General features: G+C 40.4%; 2 protein-coding genes across 2 annotated transcripts; both read left to right on the top strand.

Annotated features, from left to right (window-relative positions):
- The first annotated feature begins 259 nt into the window (after positions 1-259).
- atp13a1 (ATPase 13A1) lies at positions 260-10942 on the top strand. Its single transcript, XM_074697415.1, has 25 exons — positions 260-764; positions 1317-1406; positions 1587-1850; positions 2090-2245; positions 2361-2430; positions 2516-2622; positions 2725-2854; positions 2981-3036; positions 3152-3278; positions 3400-3537; positions 3649-3769; positions 3881-4038; positions 4855-5030; positions 5109-5219; positions 5314-5439; positions 5528-5636; positions 6678-6871; positions 7040-7136; positions 7230-7414; positions 7581-7695; positions 7791-7987; positions 8129-8271; positions 8382-8493; positions 8578-8721; positions 9549-10942. Exons 1-25 carry the CDS (start codon positions 366-368, stop codon positions 9657-9659), a joined length of 3636 nt encoding a protein of 1211 aa, XP_074553516.1. The 5' UTR covers positions 260-365; the 3' UTR covers positions 9660-10942.
- Positions 10943-11755: 813 nt separating this feature from the next.
- On the top strand, positions 11756-16044 carry dsn1 (DSN1 component of MIS12 kinetochore complex). Its single transcript, XM_074697449.1, has 11 exons — positions 11756-11851; positions 12123-12159; positions 12284-12551; positions 12655-12728; positions 13044-13116; positions 13506-13593; positions 13692-13742; positions 13846-13917; positions 14011-14158; positions 14248-14335; positions 14430-16044. The coding sequence occupies exons 1-11, from the start codon at positions 11817-11819 to the stop codon at positions 14510-14512; spliced, it is 1017 nt and encodes a 338-aa protein (XP_074553550.1). The 5' UTR covers positions 11756-11816; the 3' UTR covers positions 14513-16044.
- The last annotated feature ends 772 nt before the right edge of the window (positions 16045-16816 follow it).

Here is a 16816-nt window from a genome sequence, read left to right as displayed (position 1 = left end):
CCCCTAGACCAGCGACTCATCTTTCTTGAGATTGAAATTATTAAAGGGGCAGCCTACTTATCGTTTACTTGTTTTATGAAACAACGAATGCTGTTAAACCTGCCTGGACAAAATTCATTTGGACAGCTGTGGTGTTCACTATTGGGCGTCAGCACACAACAAACACAGTTAAATAGTTTAGAGAACAAATATTCAAGTTTTCCGCTTCCGCCGTCATGTACAACGACAACATGACGTGTCTTTGCGTGTTTACGTATGCGGAAGCAAAGGTCCGAGAACGGGCGATTCAGTAAAAGGGCTCCGTACACTGGATTGAACACAGCTCCGGCTGTTAAATCTGCTTCTACCGTCCACAGCACGACGGGATGGTGGTGGATGACAGGGAGGACCGGAGTAGTAAACAAATGAAAATGAACAGTTTCGACAAGGAAGGGAGTACGGCTACAGACGGGATGCAGGGACCGGGTGAGCTGCAAATGGCCCCTTCTGTGAACCACAACCAGCATGACAGCGGCACCGGCGATGAGCTGGTAAGCTCGGTGACGCTGTACAGGCGACGACCCCGACTGCTACATGGCACGGTCCTACCGTTTCTGGCAGTTCTATACCCAGGGTGGCTTTACGTGTGGTTGGGAGTCTACGGTGCCTCGGAGTATCCGGAGGCAGGCCTCCTGGCGCTAGCTGCTATCGGGATCGCGCACGTCCTCACAGCGCTATCTGGCTATTGGTCCGTGCACGCGCACTGTTGGCTCACTTGCTCAAAGGTAAACAAAATTAATAAAATATTGATGTGATCTATTTGTAGGGAATCCTTTTATTTCTCATACTCTGTACATAGAGGTCAAAGCAGGTCAAAGGTCAGGCAGTATGGGAATGATGACCTGCTCAAAGGCTCTAGGGCAGACCAAGTTTTAACCCTGGCTGCTAATATTACAGATTGCCAATATAATTACTATGTTGATGTGGAAAATAAGTAATCAAACACTGTGGTTGAGCACTGACGTTTCCCTGATAAATAATACACATCCCACTAATGATGGTAAAGGTGATATTGATACATGATATTTAAGTTTCTACTAAGTACCTCCCCTTTTCAGATATTAGTTTTATTATGACCTGTAGATCTTTTCAAAAGAAAATACTGTCTTAATGACACTAGTGCAATCAAGTCACTTTTTGTAGTTAGTAATGGGCCTGACCTTCACACCGATCAGCTGCTATATGTCAAAGTATGTTTCATTGGAAAGACACAGCTACTAGAAATAACCTACAACAGAATGTAAAATTTGTCATCTGTTCATTCTTCTTCTACTTAGGAACCTGACCCAAAGAAGGCTATGTTGGCAAAGGTCATACCCACCCCAAACAATGGCTTTGCTGAGCTTGTGGCACTACAGAGAGACCAGGTCTGTTCACATTTTTGCTCTCTAGCTGAAAAATATGTCCCAGGTCTGAAATACAGGTTTTATCACAACATTTGATCTTTCTGATGAACTCAGAAACTGCTTTGGAAATCCCCTTGACTGAGAAACAGTTTTTAATGTATGCTGTAAGTTCTTTTTTTTTTCACTGTGCTTTGCCAACAGGATGAGATTGAAGGAGAAATTCTATCTTTTGAGTTCCAAAAGATCCGTTACATATACGACCACAAAGAGAAGAAACATTTTGCTCCAATAGCTTTTCCTGTAAACCACCCAATGGGCTACTTTCAATCTTGGCGTGGGTATCAGGAGGAAGGTGAACTCAGAGCTGCTGAAAAGCGTTACGGCACCAACCGCGCTGAGATGGTTGTGCCAGATTTCCTGGAGCTCTTCAGAGAGAGGGCGACAGCTCCTTTTTTTGTTTTTCAGGTATGTGGGACACTTGGATGTCTTTGCTCTAAATTGCCTATCATGTTGGTGGCCCTGTTTGTTGAAAAAAACAGTCTTACAACCTGAGTGTAAGCCGTTTGACTAAATGAGGCAGCACAGGGATGCAGTGTATCTCAGTTGTTGAGGTGAATGTGTCATCACATGTTTACCTCTTCAGTTGCAAAAGGTGACTTCATATTAAGTGAAGCAATTTGTTTTCTGTCATGTGCATACACCAGGTGTTCTGTGTGGGGCTGTGGTGTCTGGATGAGTATTGGTACTACAGTGTTTTTACACTTTTTATGCTGGTGGCATTTGAGGCCTCCCTGGTCCAACAGCAAATGAGAAACATGTCAGAGATCCGCCGAATGGGAAACAAGCCTTACATGATTCAGGTAGGTTCAATCACACTTGAAATTTACTGTCTCCATTCCTAAATTTAAAAACAAACATTTGCTCTGCGTAAAATTCTGTCTGTTATGTTATGTTATTTGATGTGTTTTGTTCCAGGTATATCGCAACAGGAAGTGGAGACCAATTTCAAGTGATGAGCTTGTCCCTGGCGACATTGTGTCAATAGGTAAATGTCCTGGAAATTTTTATTCATGACTTAGCACCACAAACTTCAAGATGGTGTCTTTGAATGTGTGTTCTCTGCTTCACAGGCCGTTCGCCTCAGGATAACCTTGTGCCCTGTGATGTTCTGCTGCTCAGGGGCCGTTGTATTGTGGATGAGGCCATGCTCACTGGAGAGTCTGTGCCTCAGATGAAGGTTAGAGCCTAACTGATTTGATTGGAAAATACAGAGCTAAAGGCATGGAATTATGATGTGACTTGAGTGTTATACTTACTGCTGTCAATATGTGGTGTGCAGGAGCCAGTGGAGGACTTGGATCCAGAGAGAATTCTGGACCTCCAGACAGACTCTAGACTCCATATCATCTCTGGTGGAACAAAAGTGGTCCAACATAGCCCTCCTTTAAAGGCCAGCGCTGGACTAAAACGTGATTCCTTTTGTTGTATTTCTGTTTTCAGTGGCATATATCATGCTGTTGAATGGGTGTATGCCATCTCCCATCTTCAGCACTAATAACAAAGTGCCTACTCATGAACCTTTCCTTTGTGTGCAGCTGTAGACAACGGCTGCGTGGCATATGTACTGAGAACAGGATTCTACACCTCTCAGGTGAGAGAGTTACTTCATAAATCTCTGTAACAAACATACCATGCTTCTGTTTTTGTCATGCATTTTAATTTTACTTTGTGAAGCTGATGAACTATATACAAAAATCTGCCACCAGGGTAAACTGTTACGGACCATCCTCTTTGGTGTGAAGAGAGTGACAGCAAACAACCTAGAGACTTTTATCTTCATCCTCTTCCTCCTTGTTTTTGCCATCGCGGCTGCTGTTTACGTTTGGGTTGAAGGTGAGGTGGCATATGTACTGAGAACAGGATGCATTCAAGTCATTTAGATAAGTTTGTGATGAAGATAACAGCTGAAAATTACTAAAGCAAAGATACTTTGTGCTTTGTATTCCTCCCTCAGGGACCAAGGATGCCAGCAGGAACCGTTACAAGCTTTTCCTGGAGTGCACATTGATCCTAACCTCAGTTGTTCCACCAGAACTCCCCATAGAGCTTTCTCTGGCAGTCAACACATCACTTATCGCGCTAGCTAAACTTTGTATGTTGCTTTGTTCTCCTGCTCTGCATCCATGTCACATGCATACAGAGAACCCTAGATCAAGCAGCTCATTAACCTTTTGAATTTCTTTTATTTTCCTTCTTTTTTTAGATGTATTCTGCACAGAGCCTTTCAGGATACCATTTGCAGGCAAAGTTGAGGTTTGCTGTTTTGACAAGACAGGAACGCTGACCAGTGACAGTCTGGTGGTGCGAGGAGTAGCAGGCCTCAGGTAAATCTACCATTGTTTCAAGTCTTTCACTTGAATAACGTTGTAAGTTATAATTTGCAAGTATGCATGGACTGAGTGGCACATGTAACCTTGCCATTGGATGTTTTACAGAGAAGGAAAAGAGGTGATGCCTGTATCAGAAATACCAGTTGAGACACATCGGGTGGTGGCCACCTGTCACTCACTGGTCACTTTGGATGATGGACAGCTTGTTGGAGACCCACTGGAGAAAGCCATGCTGACTGCTGCAGATTGGACTTTGACTAAAGGTACAGATAAATACCCTCTAGTACAGGGCTCTGCAGCTTTTACTGTCAAAAGAGCCATTTTGCCTCATCTCACCTAGATTAAAATCATTCTAAAGACAATACAGTATATACATTTCTATATATGGTTAAAATATGCAAAATTATTTTTACAAGAAGGTTTTTTTTAATTTAAGAAATTGTACAGAAAGAAAACTTGAATTTGACAACATGTATTGTTATTGTCACTCAACTCATCATTTTTTGTAGTTTGCTAATTTCTTGCCACATGCCAAGCATGTATATTAAGTTAGCACATTAGCAATTAAATTAATTCAACCACACAGAAGTAAAATTTATATTTTCTTTCAGATTTATCTTTTTGTTGATTTAGTTATCTTGCCATGGGTGTGAAACTTGACATTAGCCTCAGGTGCATGGAAAGTTTGTAGGCTGTTGATGCTATAGGAAGTGAAGTAGAGAGGTCGTGGGCCTTATTGTAAGATGTGATGTGTATGTACTTCAACAAAATGTTACAACATGATATTATTTAGTGTGATTGTTTTTGATCATCAATACACTCTAAAAAAAGTAAAAAATATTTATTTCAACATTTTTGTAAAGCTACAGGAAGCCACTACCCACCATGCTCTATTATGTGCACAGTTAGGGGCAGCAGGTGTTAATGAGAACTTGACTGTTTTTTGTTGTTTGTTTCTGGCTCGCTGATGTCTTAAGTTTCTCAGGCTTTTGCAATTGTGTTTATCTTGGTGATGTGATGCAACAACTTCTCTTTGAAAGGTATAATCCTTACCATACTCTCTGGTCTTTTTTGCAAAGATGAAAAAGTGTTTGCAAGAGGAATCAAAACCCAAGGACTTAAGATCCATCAGCGTTTCCACTTCGCCAGTGCTCTGAAGAGGATGTCTGTGTTGGCTTCTTATGAGAAACTCGGTTCCACTGAACTCTGCTACATCTCAACTGTAAAAGGAGCTCCAGAGACACTCAGAGGAATGGTATGTATGGACACTACCTATTATGAATGGAGGTATCTGGTCATTTCAAGCTGATCTTCTGATCTTCATGTGGTATAGTTTGCAGAATATCCAGCAAGCTATGATGATGTCCACAAAGAAATGTCACGGGAAGGAGCGAGAGTGCTGGCCCTGGGTTACAAAGAGATTGGACACCTCAGTCATCAGCAGGTTCTTATTTGATTGTGCCTTTAGAGATTCTTTGTACTGTATGCACAAGAATATTTTTCTGTAAAATAGAGCTGGAATATTTTGACTCTCATAGGTTCGGGAGATGAATCGTGATGTGCTGGAGTGCGACCTGCATTTTGCTGGGTTCATGGTTGTGTCCTGTCCCCTCAAAAGCGACAGCAAGGCAGTCATCCGAGAAATCCAGGAAGCATCTCATCACGTAAATAAGCTGTTAAAACACAGTTGTTCTAGTATACATTCAGGCAGCATTGTTTAGGGATGGATAATTCCTGTTCTTCTGCTTTCAGGTGGTGATGATCACCGGTGACAACCCTCTAACAGCATGTCATGTAGCGAGAGAGCTCCACTTCATCCAGAAAGAGCACACACTTATATTGCAGCAAAGCTCCAGTTCAGGTATAAAGTCTCATCTTCTTACAAACTTGCACTAAAAAGATATTGTCACTTAAAGGGGCTGTAAAGAGTTTCAAAGTGATCTTGGAAAAAGTCTCCCTTCTATATGCTCGATCATAATCCACACTTTAAAATAAGATTATCATTGCCAATATAGGTTATTTTGAGATTCCACTTGGTAGCTCCCCAATCGGGTTGAGCAGGACCAGATTGATTTACAGCACGTCTAAATCTCTATGACAACACCCCGCCGACTGACAAAGTATAGCAGTGGGAAGAGAGATCTGTGTTTTTCTCTGCTGAAAATGATTTCTTCCATCAGTTGTGTACTTATGGTGGACACAAGGGCCTAACTGTCAGACAGAAGAAACAGAGGAGCAGAAGAAAGCTAAATGGGAGAGTGATACAGCCCAAGCTAAAGTCTAAAAGGGCTAAGCTGTTTGTGATAATGTCCATTCCAAGCCACATGCAGCAGTTATCCTGCAGTGGTCTGTTCAAACTTGAGAGTCTATCAATAAAATAAAGAGTGAGCTTACATCAGCTCTGCTTGGTAGATGACTGGCAGGACATAGCTAACCAGGATTCAGTAGCACTACACATTACAAACATGTCTCACAGCAATGAGCTGTCAGTAGAGCTATATATGGACAGCTACTAAACTAATGTACAAGCTGACAGTTTGCTTGTTGTCATGTTAGCCCGTGGATTGCTAATGTGACTACTGACGAACTGTACAAACTTACGTTTGCTCATTGTCACATTTCAAACAACAGCGCTCCATAATTGTACTGATAAATACTTTATCTCGTCACGTTGTATCTGGTACAATATGACTTGAACAAAGAAAATTTGTTCCAAAACAAACATGCCTGGTCAAAAGTGACATCTTTATGACAGTGTGTATGAGACTCTGGGCCAGAGGGTGGCGAGCTAGTCCAGCTTAAACAGAGCCTCCTAATAGCATCTTTAAAAGTGTAGATTTATTGTGGAGGTGGTAGTAGTGGTGAGATTGTGACCAATACTTTTATGCTGTTTTTTTCCCAGGTCAATGGCAATGGGAGTCCATTGATGGCAGCGTCCATGTACCATTGCCCCCTCCATGTGTTACCTCATTTGTGCATCAGTTTGACTTGTGTGTAACAGGAGAGGGTTTCTCAAGACTGAGCTGTGATTCCCAGCTTCTCAGCAACCTTTTACCTCACATAAGAGTGTTTGCCCGCGTCAGTCCGAAACAGAAGGTAGGCCCCAAACCAGCTGCTGTGTGCAATTGACTTTGAAGCCTTTAATCCAGTTTGCACTGTTGAACACATTGCACTAAACATTAAGAAACAGACATTTGCTTATCATTTTTGACACAGTATACATAAAGAGTAAATCTGTAACAGTTTGTGTCTTTTCTGTTTCAGGAATCCGTAATCACAAGTCTCAAAGGGCTAGGTTATGTGACATTGATGTGTGGTGATGGTACAAATGATGTTGGAGCTCTTAAACATGCCCATATAGGTAAGAAATAGGAACCTGCAAGACAGAAAATAGAAATTGTCTATTTATGACCCCAGAAAAGTGAAGTTATGTTTGTTTGTTTTTTTTCCGTAGGTGTTGCTTTATTAGCCAATGCCCCTGAGCGTATGCCTGAAAAAAAGAAACGAGGAAGAGAAAAGGAGGCAGCAACACAAGAATCCAGACCCCCACCACCTGTCAGTTCTGGGGGTAAACTGAGTTCGCGAGCAGCCAGGCAGAGGATGATGGCCCAGAGAGAGGAGCAGCTTGCAGCACAAAAGGTTGGTGACATCGAGAAGGGCCCCTCTTTCTGAATCTTTGGGAAATGTTCTTTAAACCTGAATTTGGTTTTATTTGTATCTCTTTAAACAGTCATGAAAGTATTGATAAACTGCTCAAGAGTTGAGGGTAAAAGTGGTCTCACTTTTAATCTCTGTTCTACAATAGGAGAGGATCAGTCAAGTACTACGGGAGCTTGAGGAGGATCAGGTGCAAGTAGTGAAACTTGGTGATGCCTCCATCGCTGCCCCCTTCACCTCCAAACTCTCCTCCATACAGTGCAGTGAGTAACATTGGTTTATAGCTTCAGCTTTACAGAGTTATTCATATTGTAAATACAAAGCGGTCCCCACTTCTAAAAGTTTCCCTTATTTTCAGTTTGCCATGTAATAAAGCAAGGCCGTTGCACTCTGGTGACAACGCTCCAGATGTTCAAGATCCTCGCTCTCAATGCCCTGGTGTTGGCCTACAGCCAGTCGGTGCTCTACCTCGAGGGGGTCAAGTTCAGTGATTTCCAGGCAACCTTGCAAGGCTTGCTCTTGGCTGGGTGTTTCCTTTTCATCTCTAGGTCAAAGGTGAGTAATTATATTTGAAAACAAAAGCCCCTCTTTGGTTGAATGAATTGTCGTCTCTTTGATTGATTTTTCGCACCATGACAAGATACAGCTGTTTAACAGACACTTGAGCAATGACCCTTTTTCCTCATATTTTCACAGCCACTGAAAACGTTGTCTCGAGAGCGGCCCCTTCCAAACATCTTCAATCTTTACACGGTTTTGACTGTGCTGCTGCAGTTTGCTGTTCACTTCTGTAGTCTGGTGTACCTTTACAGAGAAGCACAGAGCAGAAGCCCGCCCAGGTAAATTCTAGTTTGAACGGAAAATAGAAAGGACAAGAAGGTCAAAAATAACATTTGGTAATACCATTTAAACATTGTGATAACTATGCACTTCTCTTTCTTTTTTTCAGAGAGGAAATGTTTGTGGATCTGTATAAAGAGTTTGAACCCAGTCTTATCAACAGCACTGTCTACATAATGTCCATGGCCATGCAGATGGCCACCTTTGCCATTAACTACAAGGTACTGATTCCAGATGAGATTTGTATGTAATGAGTAGGTGTTATTGTATAGTCTACTTACAGCATTCCTTACTGTTTCCAATAGGGTCATCCCTTTATGGAATCTCTCAGCGAGAATCGTCCACTACTATGGAGCATTGCTTTGTCAGGTTTAGCCATTGTTGGACTTCTTACTGGTTCCTCTCCAGAATTCAACGAACAGTTTGCTCTTGTAGATATTCCAACAGAGGTGAGTTAATGTTCTTTTTATAACCACTTTTGCAGCTGTTTTTTTAAAGGTAGGGTCTGCAGGAATTTTTGTTACTTGTTAGTAAACACAAATTCAAACTGGGCTGCTCCTCTTTGGCTCAGTGCCAGCGGCAGCGCACACCCACAGCTTCCGACTGTGACTATTTGAACACATTCACCCACCCAGCAACCACCTGCAGCATTGAGTTACTACATGGGAGCGACTCAAGAGCCATGCACTTGACTTGGCATGTTAGCACGAGCTAATCACAGGTATATTATTCATACCTGTTCTACAGAAAGCTAACTTGTGTCTCTCTTCATCCCTCGCTGCTCTCGAAAAGCCTGAAAGCAAGTAAAACTCAAGCCAAGCTTCACTCTCGTTTAGCAAAAAGCTTTATCTAATTGGCATATCATTTCACTTGATTTGGGTTTGTCTTGCTCAGTGATACATCCACTGTCCTAGCCACTTGAGGTGTCTTGTTCCACTCGCTAATCAACACGTAAAGTCACTTGCGCACTGGACGTACTGTGATTGGTTGAGGTAACCATGCTTACTCTCTGCTCAGAAACATCGCCAACAAACCAAACAACCAAACAACAAAAACATCAACAGACAGGCAGAGGAGAGGGTTTGAGGCACACATAGACACTGACATACATGCATAGAGGCCCAGAAGTGACAATTGAGCAGGATTATTCCTGTAATAGTAAAATGTCAAAATAAAACAAAATGTTAACCAAGAAAAAACCTGCAGACTCTGCCTTTAAAGTAGCCCAGAATCAATAATGTACCCTATATGGTAACCTGAGTCCTGTTCCTTGCAGTTCAAACTAATCATAGCCCGAGTTCTGGTGGTGGACTTTGTTGCTGCTCTGCTGGTGGACCGTATTCTGCAGTTCCTGCTCGGAAAAGGAACCCTCAGGCTGCCTTCTTGAACTCAGTGCCAATAACAACCACTGCCCTTACCAACCAAACTGTAAAGGGAGAGAAGACTCTGAAGGAGGAAGGGGATTAAAGCTGTTGTGGCATACACAAGACAGCTGAGACAGTCATGGCGTGCAATACTGTACACTCTGTGTATCCCTTCCTTCCTCCTGCCGTAACCCTTCTTAACAACCCCCCGACCCTACTCTTTTTTTCTTTGTAACTCTTTATTATTTTCTACAAATCTCTCTTTCTTTCAACTGTTATCTGTCTCTCCCGCTGATACACAGCCATGAAGACAACAGTATTGAGTGGAGCGTGAGACTGTGTGCCAGCAAGCGTGAAACAGGCGCACAAAGGGGCATTCTCTAAGAGAACTGCAAAGTGTTTTGATGTTTTGGATTCTTCACCTTGATTTTGTAAAAAGTGAAAAACATCTCCAACAGACTTATAAAGACTTACAGATACAAAGTGGGAAGTCTGTTTAGTGTTATTCAAGTCTCAGTGTATTTAAATGTCTGCACATAGATTGGATGTACTTGTCAAGCTGGATATGAGCCATCTATTACCTAGAAGAAAGGTAAGTGATGCTCTAAGTGAAAGAACAAAGGATAATCATATGAAGAGCAACATTTCTCAGCAGGCAAAAAAAAATGTGCCGTTTCAATTAGCAATGTGTTGTGACAGGACATTGAAATCTAAAATGTAAGAAATTTTAGATTCCTGTTTGCTAAATTGTTCCAAATATCACCTCAGGAATTAGTACAACATAAATTACACATCATTTGAGACATCGTTTCAAAATTTCACAAGAACAAGATTTGATTATTTATGAATAGTTCAAACCCTACATTTGATTGCAAATAGTGCAATGACCGTTTTTCTTTGTTAAGAGAAATGTTAACCAAGTCAGCAGCTCAACAGTTTAGGTTCTATTTAGTTGAAATACATTCTTCAGCAGTAATGGCATCTTCCCAGATGTATACGTTCCCCATTCAAGAAGAAAAAAGAAAAGTCCATCTTGAATAAGATTGGGCTTACAGAGGTCCCTGCTGTTTCTCCATTATTTGGTTTCCTTTTTGAACCGTACAGTTTTAACTTACATTTATGGATGCTGCAATAAGTTGTGTTCACAGACAGTGGTTTAATGAGTCCATGCAGTGATTTCCACAGCAGAATTACATCTTTTATTATTGCAGTGTTCCTTGAGGACCTGTAGTTCAGGGCCATCCAGTAAATGTTTTGGTCTTTGTCCTTTGGGATACCTCCAAAATTTTGGGATCTTTGTTATGATTTTGTACTGCTGATTGTAAAATCTGGAAACTAATTACAATGTTACGCTCAATGAGGTGAATCTGTCATTGCTGGATTGTTTCCTCTTATGGAAAAAATTTTACACATCATCCCAACTCATATGGAAATAGAGTTTTAAAATAAAACCTCAACTAGTGGGTACCAAACAAAACAGCAAACACTGAAAGTCAAATGTTGTTTCAATATGCTAGAAGTACCGCCAACAAGTCAGGGCATTTACAAACACATTTCACAAACACTGTTCACAAATTGCTTCCCTGTTAGATTCAAATGAATAAATAAAAAAACTGGAAAATAGTGCTAATATATTTTAAAAATGGCACACTTCGTAAAATCTTTGATGATCAAATAGTATAGCATGACAATCAAACAGAGGGGTAGTCAAGAGGGTGTCAGTTTTCTGTGAAATTGACTTTTCCTCCTACTTTTCTAAGCCTTATATAGTGATTGGTGTAAATAGTGGGGGTAGTTTTTACTTGACTTCTCTTCTACTTCATGGAGATTGTTTTTTTATGTTTTACAGTTCAGAATACTTTCCCTAAATTCACTCTTTTTTCAGTTTTCAGAAGCGGAGAATAATGTTCAGAGGTTAATTTGCAATCATTGATCCACTCTAAATTTTATGAGCTCACTTTGTAAAATTTTATTTTACATTCAGATTTAAGGCATCTCTGAACTTTTAACTAAATTTTTTTTAAACCCATTTTAGTTGCATTTTGTATACTTGATTATTTTTCAACTCAATTAAACTGAGATTTCTTGGGATACAAAAACACTACATTTCCCATGGTGCTTCACGGAACAGCAGAGTTGGGCTGGTTGGGCGCGCTGTGAAGAAGACATTTCAAACAAAAATGGCGGAAAAACATACAGAGGCTGGAGAAGACGGGTTTGTACAACATTTCAGTCGTACCAACAATAAACTATAGAGCTTTGAAGCTTTTTAATTTCAAGAGTTGATGTAGTTAGGCATGTTTTGCTCGTTTTACACTAAAACTGTTATGTGTCTATAAGTTTTTAGACAAATTAGCGTTAACGGATTCGCCGTGACGTTAACACTAACTGGACTTTACTGTTACGGTTTTGGAGGAGGCACATTGATTCATTGTTACAGATACAGCGTATATTGTCAGTCATCAAAAATGCACCATCTTTTCTAGTGTCAGGAGTGTCGCCGTCACTGAAACCGAGAATGAGGTAAGCAAATGGGTTACGGTTGTTTAACGGCATGGATCAGTCAGCTCAAAGTGTTTCTACTACACCTTTGATCAAAGTAACCGGGTTTCGTTGTCGTCGCTTCGTTTCGTGTTCGTAAACCTAGGTCAACTCAGCGAGACAGAGCTCGAAAAGATGCTCTTCCTCAAGTCCAGGTGCTGCAGCCCCCCCACCCAAATCCCCCCGTACCGAGTCACCCATCTCTCGGACTGAGTCTGTTGAAGGACATTCAGAGACAGGCCAACAAGAGACTCAGACCAGGAACTTGGACGGGCCGTCTAGCCCCACTGGCAGTCCCACTGCAAGGAGAAAGTCCTGGAGGAGGGCAACTATAACCCGACGTTCTCTCCCTGCCATTCAAAACCAATATCAAGGTGAGTACTTTGAGTGTTTCCCCCAATGCAATAAAAAAAATAAAGACCATATTTAATTTGAGTTGTGAATTCTGATTAATACATGTCTGTGTGTTTGTTATAGTTCTATGTAGGAACATAAATCCATCCTTACCACAGCAAGAGAGGTTTGAGAAACTGATTGAGGCTTCGTTGAAGGTAAGTCTCTTCTATTCATTGGTGTACACCCCTTGACTCAGATTACTTTAATTGAATCACAACAAAAAGTATAAACATTTATAATAATAAAACATCCTACCTCAATTTGAAGAGGGTACAAAACCAGGGTTCTCAAATGTTAATGTTTTTATGAAATGTGGTCCCAAAGAAAGACTGATGGATAATGTTTATTTTTTACAATAAGGTTGCAACATAATTCTATTAGGTTGTAAATGTACATACAGTAGTTGTGTTACAGATGTTAATTGATGTTCTTAATGGATCTCTGCCAAACCACCTCTGCTTTGCCTTTAGCTTGCAATAGAGAGAACACAAAGTTCGCTGCAGTCCGTTCCTAACGCCTCAATGGGGACTTTTGAAAAACAAGGTTGGTGCTTTCACTACTTCATTACTAACTTTTGAGAACTTATAATAAATCGTTTATTGTAACACTTTTCTCTTTGGTCTGGCGTTTTCTCAGTTTATCTGCACAGATTTTGATTATGTTGTGTTCTCCTTGTGCACTAGGGGATGTGGGTTGGTGTGGTGGGTAGAGGGTTGTATGCTGATTTGTGTGTTCACAGGGGTTGCTGGTCACTTTTTCCCTCAATATTATTATATTATTATTTTTTTTTTAATTTAATGTCTTTTTGTCAAGTGCTTTGTGTTACTACTCCTGAGTATTTAAAGTGCTTCATGAATAAAGTCTGATTGATTGATATGGATCACAGAAAATGAATTGGAGTTTCTGCTTGTGTTCTATCTTCATTGATGCAGTCGAGCACATGCAGAAAGAATGCACCTCTTTGGCTAAAAACATGTGCAGAGAGTCACAAGATCATCCGATATCTGCTTGTGCAGCGAGGTAGTGAATGTTTTTATTCCCTATTTTATATATCAGTTTCATATATTAAACCACAGACCCACAAGATATAGTATACTCATGTCTGCATTTGTTTTTAGTCATCCTGCAGTTGAAGGAGCAGTGGAAAAATTCCAGAAAGCTATTCATAGGTATTTTTTTTAAATGTTCATAATCTAGCACAAGAAAGTTCTAGGAAAAATTACAGGAGGTGTCACCTCTAGGTTAATCTCAATAACCTTTGTTGTACTTTAGGCTCCAGGCAGAAAGTGAAGCTTGGGAGTCACTCTTGAATAAACACCAGCAGAAAGCAGAAGAGTTGGAAAGGTGAAGATATGGTTGATTCCCTGAGGAATACTGTGCTACTTTCTAAATGTTTTCTCCATTTTGTGTCAATAATCCGTTCTGTTTTCATTTCAGGGAAGTGGTGCAGGGCCAAGAGAAAGGCCTGTTGTTGGACTCCTCATCCATGACCCGATCTTCACAGTACCATTTCATACAGAGTAAACCTGACTACCATGGTCTCCTGTGTAGACAACAGAACACATTTCACACTATGACAATGATAGTAGGTTTTTCTTTGTAACTTTGAGCCCTTTAAAAGAATTGAAATGTATGAAGAAAGTATTTTGAGCTAATAAATACATTTTTGTGCAGATGGACATCCAGTGTAAGAAGTTTAGGGAGCTTCAGTCCATCAAGGAGCAGTCCCAGTTATTTGTGAAAGAGACAAGTGGGAGATTAGGTAAAAACTCTTATGTATCTTTCATATTTCTCTGCGTAAAAGTCTTTAAAAAAGCAACAGGCGTGTGGTAATTACTTTCTTTTTTGTCTTACAGCGGCAGAAGCTGGATTCCAGGATCTTTCACCCAACGTGGTCAAGAACCTCATGACAGCACCATTATCCTCTACAACTACATAGTCACCCTGTTTAGAGGCAAGCACAACCACTGTTGGATGGAGCTTTATGACAGTTACATACAGCTCGCATACAAACATTCACTATTCATTTTAATGTAATATGATATGGTAACATCATTTTCCTGTCTTTTATTTTGACAAAGTAAACCCTAGTTCTAAACTTTTACTATAAATAAAACCATCTTGCATGAAAGCAGTAATGATGATAGAGCTGGGGTAGTTACTGTTTTAGACCAGCAGATGGCACTGCTAAGCTGTACAAAATTTTGAGGCGCATCATGAATGACCGGAGTGGATTTCTTAAGAAAGCTTCAATTAACTCCTTCTTTAATCACCTGCATAACCCCAATGGAAGACTTTCTGCTGTTTTAAAACAGAAACAGAACTTTTTCTGAAAGAAAACTAATTTTAAACTGTAACCTGTCTTAAATAAACTCAACTTCTTCATGTCTTGTAGAAGCAAGGAGTGATATTATGCTGAAATATAAAACAACTTTGAATTCGAAGTAAAGGGATATGGTGAAATTTAAACTTTTATAGACAAAATTGTATTTTTCACAAAGGGAGAGTCCATTTTTCTAATGGCGAAAAAAAAAATTGTGGAAGAAACAAAAGTTGTGTAAAAGGAATGTATAACTAAAGCTGATTGTACATTTATAGCTTGAGCATATGGGGATACTTCCCTGTATTCTTACAGTCTCAGTCCTTTTAACATGTTCATCCTCAGTCACATTTAGTCTCTTTTTGGTGCTGCATCCATTTCACTTATCAGTGTCCCCTGACCATTCAGGAGGAGGCCCCTCCCCCACAGTGACTCACCCCCATCTCTTGCATTTGGCTGGGTCACTGATGCAGAACGAAGCTTTGACATTGTACCAGTCAGTCAAAGCTTTGTTCCATATGGCTTGGTTCTCCTGGTCCCTTTTTCATTCATAAATGTTCTTACTTTGCATGTTTTATTAAGGACTGGGGCAAGAAGAAATCCCCATTAACCCTCAGTGGCCAACAAGAAATAAGAATAATAACCCCTTCTTGACTGTTGGGCATCTGCAACATAGACAATTTAGCTTGTGATTGTATTCAAGGGAGTCAATACAGAGCACAGGATCAAGCAAAGAGAATACAAGTGGGGTTGTGACCGTGAGAGTTGTGAGCAAAGGAGGATGGTGCACAGCAGGAGAGATCGATTCTTATTTAGATGAAAATGAGGCTTGATGCTCGTGGGGTGAGAGGAGGGCAGCTTTAGCATCCAAATGAATAGAAGTTTCACAGCAATGATCTTAAACTGAACCACCAACAACAAAAATGTAAAGAAGTTTACAAAGATAATGAGAGTCTTTACAATAGAGGAAGGTTTCTCCTGACAGCCATATACATGGTTACATGGTAACCCCTGCTGCTTCTCACTTATGGTGTTACACTCAACTTAATTGACCTTAAAACTTAAGGTGTTAACAAATGTTTAGGATGCTGGGCTTATTCAATTGAATGTGCCTGTGGATTAATCACAGACCTTCCAGAGTTAGAGGTAATAAAATATTAAAGAGAGACATGGGGGTCTTTTTGTTTTAATACCTCAAGTCATGGTATGGGTAATATGTCAATACCCCTGGATTCTTGTCTATAGAAGGACTCAAAATAGTCCAGTTGTATGACTTGCACTTCATGCATGGAACATTCATTGTTTAACTTTACTGCATTTAATATACTTTTTGTCCAACTTCAGATAGATTAGCTACAGATTGTGCTGGATGGATGTGTAGAGAGTCAGCATAAACCATTGCCAGTTTGGTCCTACTCTCTCATGCACACCCATCATCTTTTCTCAGTACAGCAAGACTGGCTGCAGCTCTCCTCCACATCCATTCAGCCAGCCATTCGTCTTGGAAAGCTGTCTCTCTGATCTGAGTGATAAACTACAGCAGAAATGCCCAGTTTGCAAAAAACAAGGACACTTGTTTTCAATCTGTGCTGTCAACATTTTCATACTGAAAACTGATGGGATGTTTCATTCATCAGGGGTTTATGCCAGAATAATGTTCTAGGTTGGGCTGTTGTGCTTTGACACTGTTTAAAATGCAACATTTTGCACACATTGGATGAATGTGCTGCCTTTTAAGCAAAACATTGAGACACTGTACTCACCAGAGGCGACCAATAAAATTCTGCTTTTCCTTAATACTATTTACACTTTCCAATCAGTGGATTGTTGTGATAAGTTTCCATGTTTTTTTTTTTTATATCAATGCATATTTTCCAACCAGATGAGCATATCAGACAGTGAGGGTTATTACTACCTAATGCT

The sequence above is a fragment of the Halichoeres trimaculatus genome, unplaced genomic scaffold, assembly GCF_033239565.1.
Source record: "Halichoeres trimaculatus isolate MK-OKI-2021-1 unplaced genomic scaffold, fHalTri1.1 fHalTri1_scaffold_20, whole genome shotgun sequence".
Classification (NCBI taxonomy): Eukaryota; Metazoa; Chordata; class Actinopteri; order Labriformes; family Labridae; genus Halichoeres; species Halichoeres trimaculatus.
Note: the sequence above shows the minus strand (reverse complement) of the source record. Positions and strands in the feature narration are given on the sequence as shown.

Coding starts and splice junctions, on each gene's coding strand:
- atp13a1 (XM_074697415.1), top strand. CDS start 366: ATGGTGGTGGATGACAGGGAGGACCGGAGTAGTAAACAAATGAAAATG. Junction 765..1,316: donor GTTGGCTCACTTGCTCAAAG/GTAAACAAAATT, acceptor TCTTCTACTTAG/GAACCTGACCCAAAGAAGGC. Junction 7,415..7,580: donor AGCAGCTTGCAGCACAAAAG/GTTGGTGACATC, acceptor GTTCTACAATAG/GAGAGGATCAGTCAAGTACT.
- dsn1 (XM_074697449.1), top strand. CDS start 11,817: ATGGCGGAAAAACATACAGAGGCTGGAGAAGACGG. Junction 12,160..12,283: donor TCACTGAAACCGAGAATGAG/GTAAGCAAATGG, acceptor TCGTAAACCTAG/GTCAACTCAGCGAGACAGAG. Junction 12,552..12,654: donor CATTCAAAACCAATATCAAG/GTGAGTACTTTG, acceptor TGTTTGTTATAG/TTCTATGTAGGAACATAAAT.